Genomic DNA, 16,222 nt, shown 5'->3' on the forward strand with positions numbered 1-16,222 from the left:
ATATATATACATATATATATACATATATATATATATATATATATATATATATATATATATATATATATATACACACACATCCAAATATGTATTTTGATTCAAAATGATGCAAAATATTTCCCTTTTCCTAATTTATTATCATTATGGCTTTAATATATAATAATAATAATACAATAATACTAATACTAATACTACTACTACTACTACTACTACTACTAATAATAATAATAATAATAATAACTACACATCATAGTTGTTTTTATAACAGATCTGCTTTTTTTATTGAGGAGAGTCAAGTTGGGTTTTCCATTTTTAGAAAATAAAAACGACAATATTACAAATAATGAAATTGTTACATCATTCACAGGGATACAGTCAATGTACATTTATACAGAAATACAGGATCTCCCACATCAGTCACAGTGGTCTGAACCGGCACTGGCCTATCGAGTGGGCTTTAGCAGAGCAGAGGAACACCGACTGTCCTAACCCAGAGCTGTGGAGGGTGGAGGCAACGGAGGGGAACACACAATCACTCAAGAGAACAGGACACTGTAGTGGCATGAATGTTTATCCAAGTGAGGGAAAAGTACTTGCTCTTAGCACCAGCAGCCAGTATTTGTCCATCAGCAGCTTGCTGCAGTCTCCAAAACACTGGAGGTCTGCCTGCTGCAGTGTTCAGACTCAACAAGACCAAAGATCTGTCAGTAGAGGGTGCCCTGGTGCTTCCTGCTGCAGCTGTTCAACAGGAGCCATTTTCCATCCACTGCAACAGGAGACAGACGTCTTGCTCTGACCCTGATGTAGTTAGGTGGTGTTCAGATGCAGCCCAGTGGACATCGCCTGGCAGAGTTTGTATGTATGCAAACCATCATGCAACTGTAGCACCGAGGCTTAACCGTTTCCTTCTGTCCTCTCAGAAATTGGCACACTATAGGGGGGGTGGGAGGTTGGGGAGGTGAATAGATGGAACACAGATGCAACAGGAGAAAGTAACATGTTGTGTCACTAAAATATGCAATTGGCAAGTGTGTAAAACCACCAATGGCATCACAATGTGTTCTTTTTTCTCTGCAGGGGACAAATTGTAGATTTTTGTTTAACTTTGGAACTGTTAAACTTTAGAAGAATACGGTTTGTGGAAGGTTTGCAGCAGGAAAAACTGCTTTAAAGGGAATTGGAGAGCAGATTAAACAAAGCACGCCAGTGCATCCTCTAATTATATTTACTAATTATTTACCTCCCATCAGACACGAACTTCAGACATGTCCAACTGTACGGGACAACAATTTGACCCTGAAATGAAATCTTCAGTCTTTTTCAGTTAGGACTGAAATAATAATGAATGCATCTTTAGTTTAAATGACTAATAAAGGTCCATGTGTCATGTTTCAGACCTGGACTGCAACAGTAACTCTCTCCTGTGCAGCTGCGAATCATCCAATGCTAAAAATAACCCTTCTAAACTATTTAATACTCCATTAGAGCTCACGGAGACCAAACAAATGACCAAACGTATTTGCTTTGCAGCAAAAGATAAAATACATTTCAGCCATGCTCAGCTCCTACACCCTGTTGAAGGTAATTCCTCAAAGTAAATGTCAAGGATAATTGCTTGATTAATAACTCAAAGTCCTGGCAGCATCCATGGACAAGCATCGGAATGAGCCGTAATGGCCCCGGAGCAGAGAAACACCTCACCAGCCTTGTGCATACTTGAGATTAATTCCTCACACATTAAGTGCTTTTCTTGACAGCAAAGTATTTCCTGTTCCACGGGAAGACATACTGCCTTCAGAGACAAGAGATGAGCTGTTAGCAATGGAGAAATGGAAGGGGAAGATGAGGTAAAGGTCGGTAAAAACCAAAACATCGGTGGCAAGCCATAGCATAATTTCCTAATTTGGCTGAACGGCTCATGATTCTCCACCAGGGACCGGATAAAAATGGAGATTTCGGTTGGGAAGTGTCACACCGAAGATGGAAATGATCAAGCAGGTAATTGCAGAGAAAAAAAGACTTGGTGTATCGACAGCTGGGTGTGATAAAGGGAGAGATTTGGGGAATTTGGTTTAAGCCAACATGGAAGCATTATCTAGCCTGGAGGAATCTCGGCGGCGGGAGCGTCGGGAGAAGACGAGACACCGCTGTCCTGCTGTTGGGGCTTTTAAACGCGCCGAGACGAAACCGGACAACTGGTGAAAGCCGACTGCGAGGAGACCAGAGGAAGCATCTGACAGGTGGTCGACAGGAATGTGTGTTATCAGGAGGACTGAGATGAATAGGTGCCTGGACCCAACGGCTGTGATCTGGGTGCAGCCGTCCCGCTGTGACCAGACACATCAGACCGATGGCTCACAGCTGGGCGTCCATGTCTGACTGTCAGGTCTCAGCGCGGAGCCAAGTGGGGATTTCTGCATTGCTGACTATTATTTGTTGGATGTGTGCATAAAACCTCGCCTGACTCACTGTCTCTGGAGAATAGCTAGGCAGTGCTAGACTCCACGTTTTCTACCGACGAGGCTCACAACGGGTTACTGGAGACGACACAAACTGACAGCTCTGTACTCGTGAGACAGAAGCGCTCACAAGCAAAGAGAGAACAGAGAATGAAACCTGTTACAACATGTTTATCTACATGATTTGGTGCACCAACTTCAATTTTCTTTCAAAAATAAATTCAAATTAATGATGGAAGATCCAGAAAGTTGGCTGAAATCAGCAGTGGCACCCCATGAGGTGGCTGGGGGGTGCCTGGCCACCCCAATGAACCCCCAGGAAAGACATCCTCCCTCTTTACTAAATCATATGCATGTTCAAGCAAACTATAAATGCATCTACTATAATCAAAACATTAATTTAAAGCCAGTAGAAACATTTATAATTATTAAGCAAATAAATCAGAATTTAAATATTTCGCTGAGGCTCACAATTAGGGTTGTCATGGTAACCGGTATAGCGGTAAACCCCGGTAAAAAAGTTGACAATAAAAATAACCGTCCAGTTTTTAAAAAACTATATTATCTCGGTGGGTTTACCGTGGCCGCGGTTTCGGCGCGATGACCCTTACCAGCCACCGTCGCTTCAGCTGAAGTTCCCGCGGCGCGCACACGCACTTTTTAATTTGCAACGGCACCAAAACTTTGAAGCTGAAATAATGGCCGAAGGAGGAGACGGCAGTGCCCAGGACATCCATCAGCCCTCAAAGAAGACTAAATCGGAAGTATGGGCATATTTGGGATTTCTGAAAAATGCTGAGGGACAGTTAATAGAAGACTGCTATCCCGTCTGCAGAACGTGCAGGAAACAAGTGTCTGCAAAAGGCAGCAACACTTCGAATCTAATGGCACATCTGCGTGACCATCACCCACGTCTCTACAGCCAGTGCAAGGTAAGTTAACATTAGCATTTTAGCTTAAATGCATGACGTGAGGACTTTTGGCTGAGGGAGAATGCAACGAGTCACTATATACTGCAGCCGCAGCGTCCTCTGCCAGCATTTAAACCGTGTCACGGACACCCTGTTGCTGGATGAAGCATCTTATTTGTTGATGATGAAGAGAAATATACAATTAGTTCCTTGTCATTGATTTGTTTACTTATTCAATGCCATTTATACTTGAACATTTGGATTTGATTACATAGTGTAGTAGTTATTTTAGTAATTTGTTTAAAGTGGCTATTTATTTTAAATACATATTTTTTAAGGTTGACTTGTACAGCGCTCAAGTCAAGTGTGGACTGGAGTTTTAGATTTTCATTTTGATAATGAAGAAAACAAGTATATGAGAAAACAAGTGGTGTTTCTTTGATTTGTTTACATATTGTTTATGTTTTGAATGTTTGGATTTGTATAATTTAAACCTGCACAGACTACTGTAACAAGTTCCAGAAAAATAAGCTATTTGTTCCTTTACTTGTGAAAAGTTGCACTTTTGCTAAGGCTTTGTGTTATTTTAGGTTTAATAAACACTGTTAAACCTTTTCAGAACTATTTCAGTTTGTGTAGAACAGGACTATCAATGCTTTCTGAACATATAAAACACCGTTTAAAAAATACCGCGATAATACCGAAAACCGTGATAATTTTGGTCACAATAACCGTGAGGTTAAATTTTCATACCGTGACAACCCTACTCACAATATTCAAAAACAAAAGTCAATCTCAATAGTTTTTGTGGATGAATTTGTTGGGACATCAATAGGCAAAATAAACATTTCTAAAGATCTGAAAGAATAAATTTGAATCAATAAATCTGTTTTGAAATTATGTATTTTTCCTGAAATGTTTGTTTATAAAATTTAAGGTAAAAAAAAGGTAAATAACCTGTATTTGTAGAGCGACCTCTAGGATCCTACTACCTCCCAAGGCGCATTACAACATAACCAGTCATTCACACACATTCACACACTAGAGGTGATGAACTACATTGTAACCACAGCTGCCCTGGGACTCGCTGACGGAGGCGAGGCTGACCAACGCCGGCGCCACCGGTTCCACCGACCACCGCCAGCAAGGTAAATGTGTTAGATGCATATTGATTTTTCATTTAAACAAATAAAGGACGAATTGGGTGTGCCACCCCACAATTTTCACCAGCCCCACCTGGCCACCCCTACAAAAATTTCTGGACACGCCACTGGAAATCAGACCAGTGCAGAAAGAAACTTTGAAAATAATAACAATTGAATAACATCCATACAAACATGTCTATAATAAACACACAAACACTGAGTGCAGGTTGACCGCATGATTACTGTATGTGTGAATGTAAAGACCATCGTTGTGGTGTAGAAACAAACATAAATATGGTTTTCTAAGGGAAAACTGGAAGAAGACTGAGTTTATAACGCATGTGTTTCAAATCCACGCTATCAGCAAAAAGAATTTGAGTCACTGCAGCAAATCAAAGCTTTGTGTCACTAACCACTCTCTCGGCATGCCATCAAACATCAGTTCTGACACTTCGGGAGCAACTGCTGCTTTGTGCCTGTATGCAACATGTGCAAGTGTGCACAGACAGGCTGAATAGAAAAGTACGAGGGAGGATACTGTAATGAGTTGCCTCTAGTGCACGTAGAGGTGGATGTAGTAAACTGCATGTTTTTTATTCTGTAAAAATCTCTGCGGGTGTCTGTTTGCTGTTTTTGTTTCATTTGTCTTTTTTTTTTACACAAAATTTTCCTCACACACTAAAGAAAAACAACAAACTCAGCTAAAGGTGACACCTTCGTAAATCTTCCATGTAGTCGGTTCTGCTCCTGAACCAAGCGAACAGAACAACCGTCTCTGAGTCATCGCTGTGTGGCAGGTCAAGTGCATCTGATATGTACAGTACAGGATCGTGTCTACAGGGCCACGGGAAAGACTTCTATGGGCCAGACTGAATATTTCACTGTGAAAGAAACAAAATCAAATCAAAGTCCTAGTCTTCAGTGTAAGGAAGCATGGTAGGAAGGAATCTTCATCACAAAATTTCAACAATAAAGAAAATTTCTTGCAGTGAGAAAAAAAATGTTATTTTTTTTTCTTCAGAGCCGATTTCACTGCATGAATTGTCCATCTGATTGATTGTGGCCACAGGTTGTCCCATTCCATCCTTTATTTTTGTTTCTATTATAATAACACCAGTGGAGCCAGTGGGACGTGCTCGCCAAGTTCCCAGTTCCCCCAGTTAGTCCTACAGAAGGCCACAGAGACTTCTGTGTTTCCACACAATGTCCGAAAAATAAAAATAATATTCACAACTTGCTGAGGATTTTCTCCCCAACCCTTCCTTCTTCTTCTTCTTCTGTTGCCCTTTTAAAGGGTAGCTTCCCTACTCAGTTCATCTAGTGTTCAACCTTATATTTATTTATAAATTTAGATAAACTCATTTTTTTCTTATCAGTTTTTCTCTCTTCTTTAAAAAATCTTTACAAAATCCTCATAACCAACAAAACAAAACAAAAAAGTTGAATAAATGCTGAAAAACAAATAAAAGTTGGTGGAAAATTGAGAATTGGGTTGCTGGTCACGTCTAACCTCCCATTATTCTGGATCTAAAGGTGGGCGGGGCTGGGGTCCCGCCCGGACTCTTCGTCACTCCGACTCATGTTGTCGCCGCTCGCCACAGCTGATCTGAGTCAGGGTGAGGGGAGAAGATGAGAAGAGTAGGAACGGGGGCTCGATGGAAGCCTGGTGGGAAAACCAGACACATTGCCACTCAAAAGAAAAAAGAAAGGAAAAAAGCCAAACATCCACTCCGTCCACCGCATCCAGAGCCGTGTCTTCCAAAAAGCCTTTCCCCCCTCTGCTCCTCTCTGGAGGGTCAAACCTCCACTGACTGGATCTGGTTCAACTGTGCCCGCATCATCTGGACGCTGTTCAGGATCTTCTTTTGATGGCCTGCTAAAGTCACACCGACCCCCAGGATGTCACTGCGGAGCACAGAAACAGATGTCAAGCTAATGTTACCGCAGGTTAGAAACATTCTCAATTCTCACTCTCAACCCATCTGTCTGTCTATATTCATGCCTATCGATGTGCGTGTCTGCGAGGAAGACAGCTGGATACGTTTCAGTCAGAAACACAACGCAATACGACAACAGACGACAGCATTGGCACTCGATGAAAATTTCTGACAGTCAAAACCTGCAGGCGCTCCGTTCTCTCTGACTTGTGTTGGGACGTTTCAGACGCCAGAATAGTTTCATTAATCAAACACAACGTTTGACAGTCAATATTTTTCTGTGACTGAAGCTTTTAGGCTCAAAGCAGCAACCCAGACTATATAAAACCACACGAGGGTCATGAAACGGAGATGTTTTGTGTCAGAGTGAGAATAAAGTTGCTCTCACGAGATTAAAAGTCATAAAAAACTAAGCTATCACCGACACGTGGGCATGTGGTCCATGTAGTATCATGTTTGAATGAATAACTTTAGATTTCAAAAAAATGTTTTATGAAATGTGTGTGTGTGTGTGTGTGTGTGTGTGTGTGTGTGTGTGTGTGTGTGTGTTATTGGGATGATACTATTTGAGTTTGTCTTTGGACGCTCTAAGGGAAGTAAAGACAGAAGCTCAAGTTTACCCAGTTTAAGACCCTCAGTAATAATAATAATAAGAATAGTAATAATTATTATTATTATAAGAATAACAACAACAACAACAATAATAATAATAATAATACAAATAATATATAATATATAATATTAATAATAATAACCTGGTTGAAAAGCTAAGTGGTGTTCAACTCCTTGGGCTATTTTTAAAGTAGCTACATTTGGAAACTGTATTTTGACATTTTTCTTGACATTTAGAATTTTCCCTTTACTTTATTTGTCTCTTCTCCCTTTTGGCTCACACATGTGGTTTTACATTGTATGTAAAAGAAACTGCATCAGGAAACTTTGAACCAATAAAACAATAACCTCTCCATGTGAGTGGATTTCCACTTGTTGGAATATATTTAGCAAAATACTTTGTACCAAAAATATCCGTGTGCAGATCTCTGGCTCTGGCTGTTATTCACTGAGGGATGTTGATTTAGGTTTTTACTTTCTAAAAGTGAATTTTTTATTAGTTCTGTTGTACTTCCTCTGCTGTTTCTGCTGAAACTTTTAGCTGAGGTCACAGAGAAGCCTTTTAAAACACACGACAGAAGATAAACCCCGCTTTCCACTAATGGTCCGACTGTTCAGCCTCCCACCGACAACATTATCATCTGAAAATTACATCCAGAGTTTTTAACAGACAAAGTCCTGATTCTGCTATGGTTCTGGACTCGGTCAGAGTCAGAAAAGACTCCCTAGAATAGTTATCAGACTTAGACGTAAGGCATCGTTAGCACTTACTCCATGGTCATCTGAGACACCACATCAAATGTGGAGAAGTTTGAATTGGCAAAGTTTTCTTTGTACTGGCCCATCTTGATGGCATCCAGCCACTCGTCCACACTGCTGAAGGTGGAGAAGTCTGGAATGCTGCGGTCCAAAAGAGGGAGATGGACACTGAGGAGACAAGAAGGAGACGTTTAGAATATTCATGCGTAATTGATGGTCTAACATCATAGCCAGTTTGGACCACCTGTGTGTGATTCAAACATGAATTATTATGTTACATTTTCTAAATGCCAGAAAGAACTTTGAAAATCCCACAAGCCTAATCCATGAAAAAATATATTTTCCAAACTGATTCCTCGTAAACTGTATTTTCCAAATGAGGTGATAGTCTTCAGGGAGCCAGTGTATCCACTCAGTGTCTGTGGAAAATCTGGCCCATGGTCCTGCGCTCTGCCACAAATGAAAGTACAGACGGGGATAATGGAAATCAGCAAACGCTGGCTTTTGGAGCAAGCTAACACCCAGAGCACAAATGCTTGAAAGCGTTTTGTTTTGAAAACTGCTCAAACCCAGAATTCGCCTGAAGCAATTCGTGGGAAGGATTGGATATATCAAACCAAAAGGCTTTAATTTACAGAACCGCTCGGCGCCAGGAGGACAAGAAAGCCTCTTTCTGGCAAACGTGAGACGTGCCATGGATGACACTGTCGCAGCGAGCTTGGATTGTGCGTTAACAGTGGAAAGCCTTCGTGCTGACAAAAACTCCTAAGGATGGTATTTGTTTCCGTATAAAGTGATGCTAGAAATGAAAAGCTTGTCGTGTGGGATGTCTACAGAGTATAGATGAAACACATATGCAAATACCACACAGTGAGTTCAAACTGGAGGAAAAAAAGGACAAAAGCACCAGAGAACATAATCCAAATTGGAACAACAAGCTGCTTTTTGCTCACCCTGAAGATAAAGGAGTCATAGCTTTTAATGTGTTGGGGTTGCGGATCATCTTGTCGAGGTTGTTGACTATCTGGCTGTACTTGGGCCGGTTGTTGCGGTCTTTCTGCCAGCAGTCCAGCATCAGCTGATGCAACGCACTGGGACAGTCCATGGGTGGAGGCAGCCGGTAGTCCTGCTCTATGGCGTTGATGACCTGAGGGAGAGACGCAGAGCTCATTCAGATGCTTTAGAAAGAGAAGACTTAAAGTTCAAACATGTTTAGCTTTTATGACATTTATTTCAAACATAAAAACGTTTAAAGGAGATACAGTACGGTTAAGGTTTATGTATGTGGGTTAGGGTGGTTAACTGAGTTTTTCATGCAGTCTGAACATGAAAATTGTCTCCTACCCCTTATCCTCCATTAGCTTCTGATGGAGAATGGACAGAAAATCGCTCGGCTCAGAAAAGCCTGACAAATCTACGTCACACTGTCACTTAGCATCCATGGACTCTCTCAACTTGGCTCGCGACAGCCAAGGCGCATCTTGACTAGTAGCAGCTAATTGTTAGCATTAGCAACTCCAATACATGATGGAACTCCTTCAGGCTTGTGTTATTTGTAGAGAGAAATGCAGAGTCAGTGGTGTTAGCCAATCAGAGGCGAGATGTCCAAATATCATGAAATAAATCCTGCCGTGTTTGCCACTTTGTCTTCTACGTCCTCAGACGCACTAAACCTTTTTTTCCCAGAGAAAGACAGTCATTCCAACTAAAGACCACTGCACTTGTATTAAAAATATGGGTAAAGCTGACCTTTAACATGGACATGTTTGTCCCTCATTCTCCACCTCTAAACCCTCATCTCCGTAATGTCCTTCCACCAAATAAGACTTCTGCACATCTTTGTACTCCTTTAGTGAAGGTTGTACAAATTCTCATGAACCATCAGACCTCTTCTGTGAGGCGTTCTTCAATGTGATTCCTGTCTGCTGCAAGAAGTCTGGCAGATGATAGATTTAAATGAAGTGGCGTCCTGACCAATCACAGGCTTGCGTTCTACATAGATTTCAATGGACAGTTAGGAAACTGGGCGTGCTTCTGTCACAGTCTACAGACCTGCAGCAGAGCCCTTGCATTGATGCATCAGTTGAGTCTTTCCATCTCCGACTTGACGGGAGAAGTGTAATCGCTTTAGCCTAACTGGCCATATAAAACGGCCCGATGTGTGACCTTTTCCATTTAATTAAAGTTTTCCCTCCAGAAAACCAACCTACAGATATATCTGACTTATGTACACAGAGGTGATGCACAGTTAACAGAGAGGAACAACCTCAAGGACACTTGTGAAGATGCCATGCAATCCCCAGCTCATTATCAGGGCCATTAAAGAAACTCCATTCAGACTTAGATTAATCTTATTCACAAAACCTCCAAACAAGGACCCCGATGGAGCAGAAACACTATCTAGAGCTGCTAATATGATAACCGTTGAGGTCCTCAGTCCCTCTTAGCACATTAGTGTTCTCACTTTCAATTTGAAACTATTTTCATTATCTCTCTCCCCCCCATAATTTGCTCCCTCCTTCACTACCCAGAGGGAGATGGAAAATGGAGACTCTAGTCAAGAGCAGAGATTGTCCACTGAGCACTACTGTGCTTTCAAATTATCTGATTATGCTTCTGTGGTGTGTGTACGGGGAATCTTTTTTTTACAAAACCCATGTGTTTTGCTAAGGGGAAGCAGATATCAGTGACAGCATTTTTCTCTGAGGATTTTGACGCTATAATGAAACACAGTGAGACAGAAATGTGTGTGTGTGTGTGTGTGTGTGTGTGTGTGTGTGTGTGTGTGTGTGTGTGTGTGTGTGTGTGTGTGTGTGTGTGTGTGTGTGTGTGTGTGTGTGTGTGTGTGTGTGTGTGTGTGTGTGTGTGTGTGTGTGTAGTGAGGATTAGAGAATAATGTTTGAGAGTGTCATCTTGGCTAACAGAAATGATGATATGCGTGTTGAGTACACACGTCTTGGTTGGTCATGTCCCAGTAAGGCCTCTCTCCGTACGACATGACTTCCCACATGACAATCCCGTAGCTCCATACATCACTAGCTGAGGTGAACTTCCTGTACTGGATTGCTTCAGGTGCAGTCCATCGGATAGGGATCTTACCTCCCTGTGAACACAAAGGGAACAAACAAAGAAGGTGAGGCCGAAATCTGACCAAGACAGAGTCCTGGCTTCAGAGAGGAACACTGTTCACAGAAACAATACTGATGGTAATCCAAACTGGGAGGTGTGTATAACAAAACCCTTGGGAGAAAGATTTGGGCTAAAGAAAGAAAATGAGAATCAGTGAGGGGAAACAAAACTGGGATTCAATGTAGTATGTCTGTCAGTCTTCCATTTGACTCCTAAAATAACCCACAAACCTTTAGGCAAGACCAAAAGACTCATTCTCTAGAGCGCTTAGCATGTATGTCAGTCTTAGATGTTACATACCAGAGCGCTAGTGTACGTAGGATCTGATGTATCGTCCTCCAGAAAGCGCGAGAGTCCAAAGTCTGATACTTTGCAGACGAGGTTGCTGTTAACCAGGATGTTTCGAGCAGCGAGGTCACGGTGTACATAATTCATGTCGGCAAGGTACTTCATGCCTGAAGCGATGCCACGCAGCATTCCAACGAGCTGGATGACGGTGAACTGACCGTCGTTTTGCTGTAAAACAAATAGAGTTTTATGAAAACAACATGAAGATGTTGAGCATCAGGAAAAAATGTTTAAACTTGGGTTGAATTGACAGCATTTATTAAAAGAGTGATTGTGACCTGTAGGTGGCAGTATCTGCGGTAAGGTGTTTCCTGTGTTCTTTTAAACTGATATCTGATATAGCCCAACTCTTAGTTCCAATACTGATATAAACTGATATCAATCTATGCGGGGGGGTCCCCCCACTCAAAAAATTTGGTAAGTTTATGGTAATGAATCACATTTCTTCTATAATGCTAACTTAAATTTTAAACAATATCTGTGGAAAACAGGACAACTACTTCAATTTAGGTTAGGTCAGTTGTGCAAAAAAATATATATATATAAAAATAAGAAGACATTTCAAACATTACACCTCAGATCTGTCATCTTTGGGCATTTTGAGTGAGAGAATTAGCTGAAGAGCTGAATGTTTTATATGTGCATGGTTTGTAAAAGTTGCATCAATTAAATATTAAAAACTGCTACAGACAATTTACAATATTACATTTTAACGCAAATATTGGCCGAAGACATGTGGGCTGGTAATATCGGCATCCATTGTATTCAGTTACACACTATGCAACACTATGCTGTGAATTTCCCAGCCTGTATTTGCTCCTAAGGTGTGTTATGTATTAAACTCTTGCTGTTTCAATCAGCTTTTTAAAATGGCATCACTGTTCCAAGGTAGAACCGCTCAGCTGTGATGCTAGGAGCTTATTTTACTCAGGATATTTATTCTTGCATATAAAAACACCATATGGACATGTTAACAAGGTCAAATGCTTGATTCTCACCAGGGGCTGCCTTTAAGTACTAAACTGCCTGCCATATGTCGGTTTTTATGGCTGTTAGTCAGGTTGTCTTGTTTAATAATAACCTTGCAACAGCTTGACTTGACCTTTTGATAAAAGCTTTTTTCCCCATCACAACCACCTCAAAATCAAGACATACAACAGGAAAATAGGGCAACTTGCTGAGAGGGCTACAGCAATACTTCACATAAAGATTTTGTGGAGGAAATTACTTTGTATGAATGCTGTAATTTTCTGAAGTGAAATATGTTTTTAGATTTAATGGACGCATTTTAAAGAAAACCCCTTTAATGTGAAAACAGAATGAAAAAGTAAATATTTGGTTAAAGTAAGACTTTCTAGTAAGGTAAGTTAAACTCTACCCAGGCCTTCTGGGTGCCAACAGGTTTTAATTGAGCTCAGCTGGCCTCGGTGGGACGAGGCGGGACTAAGCTGGGTCTGGCAGTCTGCGTACAGCTGTCCCCCTTTCCGTTTAGTGATGGCTTTACCCCATGCTCAGCTAATGTCTGGAGCTGTGCTGCAGCTGTGCCTCCAACTGGGCACACCTGCATTCTCGCCACCACCCACCACGACGCCAGGGAAAACAGAGGATTCTGCAGGAATGAGTGTGGACAGACAGAAGGACTAAGAGAGGAAACAAGCAGAATAGGCAAGAAAGACCCGGAGCATGGCCAAATTCCTCCAGCCTATTTCTCTTTCAAACGCTTTGCTGCTCATTACCCGAGTGGATGCTTCTTCCTGACGCCAAGCTGCCCATCCTCGTGCATCACAGCAATTAAACAGAATGCATTATTCATGCAACGGTCTCACAAAAAATTCATTGGCACCTAATCTGAGCGCAGTGTTTGCATTTTCTTTAATTGGACAAACTCCTTCTATCCCTTTCAGGTCAGGGTTTCCGACGGAAGCGTAGCTGCTGTAAGTGAAGGTCTAATGTGAGATACGTAAGATCCCCACCTGACGTTCGCTCTTTATTTTCTAAGGTTACAGTCGGTTCCAGATATCATGAACCCAGAAATTTCTTCTCCAGCTGTTAAGCCAATACTTCAGTGGGCGGCTCAGTGCACTGCAGGAACCGCTATAAACTACCAACCACCAACAGAACCAGAGATACAAACACTGTTCTGGAGCACTGACACTGTCAGCGGAAGTTGTCAAACTGTCACCTTGGGGCACGACAAAGGTTCAATGTTGTTTTCCAAAAAACTATTTGTTGTCAAATATGTTTAGCGAACTTGTACTGTCCACACTACACCACAGGGTCACGTTCCAGAAAGAACTGATGCTCAGCGTCTCTGAGGTCGGAGGCAGAATGCAAATCGAGGCTCTGAGCCCAGCTTCGGCAGTGTGCTGACAGGAGCTTTTATGTCAGCCTCTCCAGGATGTCTTTGATCTGGTCATGGACGACTAGAGAAGGTATACTGTTGGGAATCAATTAAAACATGGAGACCTTGTTTCAGGCAGCTGGATACAGTGAAGTTATTAGGTTTTGTTCTCTAGTTTATCCTACCATCAGTATAAAGTATTACAGTCACAGTGAGAAGCACTACTAAACCAAACAGGGTTATGATTAAATAAGATGGTTGGATTCCCAAATAGCAGCTTGATCAAATGTGATTCTTTCATTTGGTTTAGATGATTTAGAGCAGAGATGATAAGGTACGTGAAGATCCTAAAGCTCAACTTTTTCATGTAGTTTATTTAGATTTTCTTATTTTTATGGTTATTTGTTATTTGCTTATTATTTTATGCACAGAATTTTGGCGTTAGTTGTTTTTAAAATGTGTTTACAAATAAATACAATCCGACAACATTTTCACACAGTGCAAAAATGTGTCCTTGTTAGGCATAATATGCAAAATAATATTAGGTATAATGTCACTGCCCAATATTACGAACACATAAAAAAATACTTAACGTGATTTTTAAAAATCCTGAAGCATTGAAATGGTCAGGTACATGAGTTTATTAGTTTTTTAGCTTCGTTTTGTTGTTAATAATAATGATAATTATTATTATTGTTATCATTATTATTATCGTTATTAAATTTGTTGTAAAGACAATGGAGATGCAAAAAGAAACATAACCTGACTTTTGCATGTTTAAAGCAACCACATAGTTGTCTTTGGTTGAAACTTGTTTCTGATATGACTGATTAGAAGGACGTGTTTGTATTGAGCTGAGTTAAAACTGTTCCCATCTTTAACTAGAGTTAAGTTTGCATGTTGGAAATACATTTTTGGAAGGATAAGTTGTAAGGACTGTGAATGTATATGTTTGAAATAAAAAAGAACTGAACATGTTCCCACAAGTGACATTAAACTTGTTTATCCTTCAACAACTATTCAGTTTAATTCATTCGCAGTGAAGCTTTATCAAACTCTTGATACAATAACAACTAAAAAAGAAACAATAATTTTATCCATGAATAAAATTTCTAAGGAATGAATAAAACAATTCTAAACTTTTAATTGAGGGACATTTGGTTAACGTTGCTGTAAAGTTTGAAATAAAAACACAGTTCTTATGTAAAAATGGTAGGCAAGTGTTTTTGATTTATTAATTTAAAAACAATAATTAACATATAATACTGTAAATTATTAGAATATTGCAAAATAACCTCACACAGGAGAAAAAAGCTAAATTAATGTACAATAAATAATCGGATGTGATTTTAATTACATATATATATAAACCACAAAGGTTTTGGGCAGGTCTGAAAAATGTTCTTGTTATAGTAAATGTGTGTTTCACACAGTCAGCTCCTAGAGTACTTAAAAACTTGAAATTATTAGACTAATAATTTTATTTAATTGTTTATTTTTACTCATTCATGGATTGTGATGTTTTTCTGACACTTTATGTCTCGTACCGACAGTAATGTTTCTCACTGCTACGACCATTCAATTCAATTCACTCTATTTATATAGATTAAACTACAGCAAGAGTCATCTCAAAGCCCTTTAAACAATCCAATTGAACCGACTCATCAGTGTATTGAGTTCAGTTCATTATTCCAAAGTTTGTTAGCTAAGGAAACCCAGCCGGCTGCATTGAGTCACTGACTTGTTGTGTCTTTACAACAATCCTCATGCAAGCATGTAGAGACAGTGGAGAGGAAAACTCCCTTTTAACAGGAAGAAACCTCCAACTGAACTTGGATCAGTACAAGATCACTGAGTTGACCAGTGCCGGAAAATCAGCTGCAAGATAAAGACTGAATATAAAGCTAATTTAGCAGAAATGGCAGATAAAACACCCCGATTTCTGATTAGTCAATAGTTTTGCATGAAAGAATATTATAAAAGACAACCAGTCTAATTAAAACTGAGTCATTAGACAAGATATTTAGGCTTTCAGAGTAAACAGATATCAGATTACAGCTCCTCTGACTTAAAAACCACTTGACTTGTGAAGTTAAAGAGCAAGTCACCCCCAAATACACTTTATTTCTGCGTGTCTAATCGTGCTGCAGACACGTGTAGTCAATAGTTTTGCACTTAAGTGCATTTTTGTTACAAATTTCTGCCTAAAACTGTCAGTGTAGTGCCGTTGTCAGGTAAAAACTCTGCACTGCATTTGAATTTAAATCTGCCATCGCTATTGGCTAAGAGGTACCCTAGAACGTTAGCTGATACCATATGATGTCACAATGTCGTTGTGAGCCTGTGTGTGTGTATTTGTTAGCGGCTCCGCCCTCGGTCTGCTAGGCAACAGTATTTGTTGCATTTTTCAAACAGGAAGTGGGAGTTGAGTAATTCTCTGGTAGGGGGTGACTTGCTTACGAGTAGTTATGTAAAGTTATATGTAAACATGTTTGCAAGCATCTTTTGAGAATCTCCTGACTAACCAGAGCATACTGCATTTTAAATGTTTTATTCAGACGTAGAGATAAAAGGCTCTTCC

At 40.3% G+C, this 16,222-nt stretch overlaps 1 protein-coding gene across 4 annotated transcripts in view; it reads right to left on the minus strand.

Moving 5' to 3' along the window:
• Nucleotides 1-253: 253 nt before the first annotated feature.
• The window catches only part of ephb2b (eph receptor B2b), a 168,672-nt gene continuing 152,703 nt past the window's right edge, over nt 254-16,222 (minus strand). For all 4 annotated transcript variants that reach the window (XM_054732884.2, XM_054732876.2, XM_054732879.2 and 1 more), the window contains exons 12-16: nt 11,253-11,468; nt 10,777-10,926; nt 8,777-8,970; nt 7,836-7,991; nt 254-6,420 (exon numbers count right to left, since the gene is read on the minus strand). In XM_054732884.2, the coding sequence (XP_054588859.1) occupies nt 6,312-6,420; nt 7,836-7,991; nt 8,777-8,970; nt 10,777-10,926; nt 11,253-11,468 (825 nt within the window). In that variant the 3' untranslated portion in view covers nt 254-6,311. The remainder of the gene's footprint in view (nt 6,421-7,835; nt 7,992-8,776; nt 8,971-10,776; nt 10,927-11,252; nt 11,469-16,222) is intronic.

This window comes from Nothobranchius furzeri, chromosome 3 (genome assembly GCF_043380555.1).
Source record: "Nothobranchius furzeri strain GRZ-AD chromosome 3, NfurGRZ-RIMD1, whole genome shotgun sequence".
Taxonomy (NCBI): domain Eukaryota; kingdom Metazoa; phylum Chordata; class Actinopteri; order Cyprinodontiformes; family Nothobranchiidae; genus Nothobranchius; species Nothobranchius furzeri.